This window comes from Papaver somniferum, chromosome 3 (genome assembly GCF_003573695.1).
Source record: "Papaver somniferum cultivar HN1 chromosome 3, ASM357369v1, whole genome shotgun sequence".
NCBI classification, from domain to species: Eukaryota; Viridiplantae; Streptophyta; class Magnoliopsida; order Ranunculales; family Papaveraceae; genus Papaver; species Papaver somniferum.
In genome coordinates, this window is record NC_039360.1 from 14,161,001 (window position 1) to 14,167,988 (window position 6,988).

The following is a 6,988-nucleotide window of genomic DNA, read 5'->3' on the forward strand; positions in this document are numbered from 1 at the left end:
CATCTGCACGAGAAACTGAACAAACTTTCGGACGCTCATCTGCACCGGAAACTGAACAAACTTTTGCAACATCAATTTGTCATTTTTGTTTTCAATTCTTCTTTATTTTCCTGAAGCAATGTGTTTATAGCTTCCATGAGTCTGTCAAAATCTCTGTTAGGAGAATCACGAGCAGCCTGACGTTTCTTCATTGTTTTTTCAGGGTCTTCCCGAACAACAGCGCAAAAAATCGAATATGGAGATTTCCCGCTCTTTATCATTCTTTTATTTATATCTTCAATGCTTCTTTGTAAATAGGCAATAACATCGTTTGATTTATTAAGCTTTTCCAATATTTCTTTTGCAACATCTGCCATTAAACCGATGTAAGATTATCTCTGTTGATTGGAAATACGTATGATGTTACCCTTATGTATATAAGATACAAGATGAGAAACTTAGAACATCTCAAACCTGGAGACCGGTTTTCCGTTTTTGACAAGGATTTCTAGTTCTTGTTTACAAGTTTCTTGATAGATTTCTGTTTACTATCCATCTGGGGTTTATGGATCCAATTCTATTTATATTAGAAAGTAGAAACAATAACAGACTAAAATAAAGTCATCCAATGATGCCCCTAGACAGCTAGACTAGAACACTGCAACATAAATACTCAACTTAATACAACCACAAATCCATATAATTATCAGTGTCTGTCTTCAGTTCCTGTGTTGAATCTTCACTGGAAAACCACCTCTCATTTTCGAGGTCAAGTAAGAAATGAAAACAGGTTCAAAATCGTCTCCTTCTGCAGGAACAACTCGAAACCGGCGTAAAATTTCAACTACCAACATCTTCATTTGCAAGAACGCCATTTCTTTGCCCAAGCAAATCCTAGGTCCTGCCTGAAACACTGGATATATGTACGAGTCCTTGGCCACGAAGTGTAATTTTCCAGTTGTTTTATCAATCTCTAACCATCTTTCGGGCTTGAATTCGTTCCAGTTTGAACCCCACAAATTTTCCATCCTACCCATTGCGTAAGGAGAATATGTCACAGTCATTCCCTTCTTTATAGTAGTTCCGTCTGGTAAAATATCGTCGCTTGCTGCTTCTTTACCGTCAGCTGGGACTGGTGGATACAACCTCATGCTCTCGCAAATCGATGCATGGATGTAAGCCATGTCTTTGATATCGTCGTAACCAGGTTCTTCTGATGCTTGGTTTATCTCTTTCATTATCTCTTCTTCTACCTTGGGGTTGCAGGAAATCAACCAGAAAAACCATGTTAAAGCTGCTGAAGTAGTGTCCTGACCTGCTAAGATGAAGCTTATAACAATATCGATCACAAAATCATCGTCTAACTGCTCATCTCTTAAGAATCTTGAGAGAAGATCAGTAGCCTCTAGTGAAGACCTGTCTTTGTTATCTTTCTTTTGAATAATTAGCTTTCTTGCATATTCTCGAACCTTCGAAGTAGCTTGCTTGAGTTTCTTCTCTGACCCAATGTTGAGAAATCTATTAATCTTCCATACAAATGGGATCACAGAACGGAAACGTCTGCCACTAATCTCGGTAGCCTCTTCAAACGCAGTAGCGAATTCAGTCTTGTGGAGTGAAGGTGAAAGGTATGCAGGATCGTACCCAAAAGAGATTTTGCAAATGTTGTCAAAAGCAAACCTTTGAAGAATATCTTGAAGATCCAGAACTGAGTTTTGCTCTGCTGTTGTTGACAGAATGGGAACTAGCCGCTCAAAAACCTCGGTCTTAACAACATCTTCGATGAACTTTCGGAGAGATTTAGTGTTGAATTCATGGCTTGATATCTGCCTCTGAAACTTCCAGGTATCCCCATTAGTATTGAATATACCATTGCCCAGGAAATCTTTGAGAATGCTTATAGACATTCCACCTTTTGGGTAGACAGAGAATTGGGTCTTGAGAATGTGCTTCACATTTTCAGGATTTGCAGTCCAAATTTGAGCAGGACCTAGTAAACCTCGAGAAGCAACATAAGTTCCCGTGGAACAACGGTGAAGTACATCTGCAATCCATTGGTTATTTCTGTTTTCATTCGCACGAATAGCGAAAGTAGAACCAACCAATGGGTAAGACTTTGGTAACTTCGACGAAGAAGAGTTACCTCCAGTTTTAATGACTACGAATAAAATGGTAACAGGGAGGAGGATGAAGAGAAGGCATGATGAAAGCGTAAACTCAAGCTCTAGCATGGTTGATGACTTGCAAAGGGTTTCTTGTTTTTCTTTTTTCTGTCTGGAATTGATTGTTCTGGTTATGAATTTCTATCAAGTTTGCAAATTTCATATTTATACTTGTGTTTTTGTTGGTTGTATTATGCGTACCTCATGAATTGCGTCATTGATTTCAATTCCAGTGGCGAAGTGTTGCTTTCAACGTAGTCAAACACTCAAACCGTCTAATGGAAATTTCCATCCCCGCCGTAGCCTCAATGATGTCCCCAAATGCCCAACTTCTTCTAGATGGACCTTGAGAAGGAAGTAAGGAAAACATTTAAGAATTCTGTCAAGTGGGGTTCGGTTCCTCACGTCATGTGTGATGTTTTCTTTCAGGTTTTCATGGAGGTGTAGTTTTTCTTCAGTCACCTTCAGGTTCTGTAACTTTATAACTTTGTCATGTTACTCAGGCTGCAGAGGGGAAATTTTTACCATTTCATCTCAGCTCAGATTACCCATGGCAAAATTACCCCACATATTCATGTGTTTCTTTCGGCATGAAGGCTGTAATGCAAGCAGTACATACTAAAGTTAGAAAAATATGAAGATAGATCCAGGAATGAATTGTATGGGCCAGTAGATGCTGATGCAGGCAGATGAGCATAATAGCTATGAAAGAGAAGGTACATCTCATAAAGGATATGCTAGAAATTAAAAATATGAGGAAGTGTGATCCATCAAATTGTTAATCCAGGATATTCCCTCAGTGCACACCTCGGGGCAATTAATGATCAGTAAATACCAGTCTTATTACAATCCCGTAATACAGAACATGACTCAATTAGGAGTTGGCAGCCTTCTGGAACTGTTGAGGCATTCTGCCGATGTAGCAACGTCAGAAAAATAACCTAAAAAGTAAGAGCAAAAAGGTGAAGTCAGATATTCTCTTCACAAAGGGAATATGTTCTGTCTTGTCCAGTGAGTCTACAAGGCATGGAACTGGGGAAATCCTATCCTCAACGGGGAAGGATGTCGAAAGAGGCCCCTGCATGAAAAGAGAGAGTCCCGATCAGAAAGTATAGAAGTAATTTATTTTCCAGCAAAACCAGACTTGTCTCACAAGGCCTCTTTGATGTTAACGAGCTAAATTACATAGTTAAACAAACGAGTTCGTGAAGTCTTCTTAAAGTAAAGACGTCTATAATCTTATACAAAGCTACTAGAATGTATAAAGGATGCTTATACCTAGATCCCATTTCCCAACACGTAAAAACCGTTTTCATCATCTCATTGGGAAAAATAGACATAAATAAAGAGAGAGAAGATACTAAACTGATTGAGAGATGAAATAAACCCTACCCTGTCATGGAATAGATTGTTGTCAAAAGTTGCAATGTAGAAACAAAAGACTAAACTACCTAGTGAAGATTTGAGAGTTATTGAGTTAATGCACATCACTGATTCTAAGCTTTTGACTACCACAGATGGCATACTGAAGGGGTAGCATTTTTGCTGCCCATAACCATTTCTAAGCTTCTGGCTACTACACCTGGCATACTGAAGGATGAGAACCCCATATTCATCCATTAACACATTCACAGTCAACCATTGTAGTGAGAACATCACCAAACTAACCAAGACATTGCGGCAGTTACCAGATACAACCCCATGGTGTGCCTGTGTATTTTCAGCTAAAAGAGTACTTTTCAGTTTATTTTTCATCTCAAGTTCATTTTTCATTCAGGTTCTCTATACTTAGTGATGTATACAACTAAAAAAGTATTAGTTTTTCTAGGATTTGTCTCAACCAATGTTCATAAGAAATTATGTTCTGAAAGAATCTTTACTACCACCAAGAAGAAGTCATGAGTTCCTTAACATCTTCGATGCCAACAACAACCTCGTTTTCATCATCAAAACCTTGAGATCAAATTCCAATCCACAATCAGTTTCAGACCATCCTTCTTTGAACAACTAAACAACTCCTTCTGGGAGTAGCTGCACATATTTCACAACTGATCCTTACTGAAAGCTGCCACAAACAAATGTGAAAACGCTATAAAAGAAGTATTTATAATGAATAAAGCACATGTACTGCAAACAACAGAAACAACAAAGGTCAAAATTAACTGCACTATAAATGGTGCTGACATCAGGTAATTAAGGTTTATATTGAAGAGAACAAGGTAAGGATCGCAAAGAAAAGCATGATGTTTCATCTTTTCTTTATTTCCTTTGTGGTGTCGTAAATCATCTTTAAAGCATAGGCTATGGATATAATTAGGGCTGGAAGCATCTACACACGGACTGATAGACTGATAGGACTTGGTTACTTATAAATAGCCATAACATCCTGCCTATACACAATTATTCCGCAACTAGTAATATGTTCATAATGATGATACAGGGATTTTGACATTAGGTATAGTAGAGGTCGGCCAGCACCAGAAAGATATGCTCTGATGTGCCTAATTAACACTTCTGTCTAGTCTCTGCTTGGCTATCGGTAAAACATACAATTACTAATTACTAGATATCTACTGCTGTTCTATTCAACTTTAAGCCTAATTTGTAGTTCTCCATATCATTTTTACTACCCATAACACATGGGGTACTCAAGGATGACAAACCCCGTATTCATCCATTCGTTCAGATTCAGAACAGCACCAGACTAATCAAGCCACTGTTGCAGTTACCAGATACAACTCCCTGGTGTTCTGTGTGAGTATTCGGATAAAGAAAAAGTACTACTATTCAATTTATTATTCATCTGAAGTGCAATATTCATTCAGGTTCTCAATTCTCAGTAATGTATAGCACATTAGAACTACAACAGTTTACTACAATTTGTCTCTACTGATTTTCATAAGAAATTATGTTCCAAATGTGACTTCATTAATGAAGAGTAGAAGCCCTAAGTGTGAGCTAGAGAGGAGTGGAGAAGATCCTTTCTAACCTAAAACACCTTCTCTTTTATAAGAGAAATGAGTCCTTGGCTTTATTAGTAAGCGAAGGGTATCTTTGTAATCTTGGTGCGCAGCTCTCTTATAAAAGAGAAAGTGATTTCGGTTAAAAAGAATCTTCTTTTCTCCTTCTTCTTTACTAGCTCATACTTAGAGTTTTACTCCTCATAAATGGAGTTTCATGTAAGAACACAAATCTAATAATATCACTAAGGACGTAGGGAAAAATATGCCAACCACGTTAAATCCCAGTATTAACCATAAAATGTCTCTCATCTCATTCTTCTCTTACTTGTTTTACTATTTTACTCTCGATATTTGATACATTAGATGAGGTCGGGGTAACTACCAAGCTTTGGAGTAAAACATCTTAGATTTTTCACCTTCTTTTCTACTTTACTTCCCATCCAGAGAGAATTTGTTATCTCGTTTGTCAGATTACCAGATTAGGAGTGTTGCCTTTTGGTTACCACATATAACAACAAATTAACCAATAGTCAGCTCTCCAAATTGGTTAACCTATTAACAACACAACGGTTCTCTTCAAATAATTTGGAGTACTACCTTTTGGTTACCACATCATATAGATTGTCGAGGTCGACACGATGACACTTGTAGTAGAATATAACGATTAATTAATCAATAAGCAGCACTCCAAATTGGTTAAACAACAGTTCTCTGTAGCTTGATAGTAAATGCAAAAGAAAGTAAAGACAGACCAAACTTTCAAAATCCAGTGATTCTTGTATGCTACCTAAAGAAAAACCTAAACAGGCTTGCGGTTTTCCTGCAGGTCCATCACTAAGCGGGGTTCAGCCACTATGGGATTTTCTTGTCACCAACCACTAAGGGATTTTTGGTAACAACAAATGCCCATTAAACAAAACTATAACAGCACCAACACATTCATAATTTGGACTCATACTCACACGGTTGTGCATCTCTATACTACCCAGGTTGGGTAACTATCAAGATTTGTTAGTTTTCGATTGTTACAGCCCACACTCTACTGAAGAAAACATCTTATACATCACTGTCTTTTCTATTTTACTTTAGAGCCAGAGAAAATTTGTTATTTTGTTTGTTAGATTAACTAATTTGGAGTACTTCCTTTTGGTTATCACGTCATTATAGATTCTCGAAGTCGGACACTTATCAGTGGATACAACGATAAAATACCAATAGGCAGCACTCTAAAACAACATTTCTCTTTAGCTCGATAGTATTTTAAAAAGAAAGTAAAGACAGACAAAATCTTCTCAATCCAGTGTTTCTTGTGTGCTACAAAACTTCCTGAAAGAACAACCTAACTAGGCTAGAGGCTGTCTAGCAGGTCCATCACTAAGCGGGATTAGCCATTAGGGGATTTTCTTCTCACCACAAAGTCCAAGACTTGGTAATCACAGAGGTGAACTCAAAACATCCAATACTAATTCTATAAACTCTAGAGATTCTGTCACAATAAATGCCCGTTGACCAAAACTACAACAAACACATTCATAATTTAAACTCACACTAACACAGTTGTTCGATTCTACACAACCCAAGTTTCCCCAAAAATTTTCATGCTTAAGAACTTCAACCCTACAACCCAAACACCTATAGGTCTCCACATTATTCCAATCTAACAAATATATGGAAAGTACAGAAGCAAAACAACAAAACCCTAGAATTCAAGATGGTGGAGGAGTAAATACCATGTGAGGATCCTTTTCTTGATCAACAACTAGTATTCTCGAGGTAGTGATCAACTGAATGAAGAGTTCCAGTTATAGCTAAATCATTCTTCACCCCAACTGTAACATTATTTCCTACTGAATCCTTGAGATAAGAGAAGAATCACAGCAAAAA

The 6,988-nt window shown here is 37.5% G+C and overlaps 1 protein-coding gene across 1 annotated transcript; it reads right to left on the reverse strand.

Annotated features, from left to right (window-relative positions):
• Window positions 1-350: 350 nt before the first annotated feature.
• LOC113355346 (cytochrome P450 94A1-like) lies at window positions 351-2,697 on the reverse strand. Its single transcript, XM_026598183.1, has one exon. The coding sequence runs from the start codon at window positions 2,208-2,210 to the stop codon at window positions 699-701; it is 1,512 nt and encodes a 503-aa protein (XP_026453968.1). The 5' UTR covers window positions 2,211-2,697; the 3' UTR covers window positions 351-698.
• Between the last annotated feature and the right edge of the window lie 4,291 nt (window positions 2,698-6,988).

Bases quoted from the DNA above. Each gene is read 5' to 3' on its own strand.
- LOC113355346 (XM_026598183.1), bottom strand. From the start codon at position 2,210: ATGCTAGAGCTTGAGTTTACGCTTTCATCATGCCTTCTCTTCATCCTC.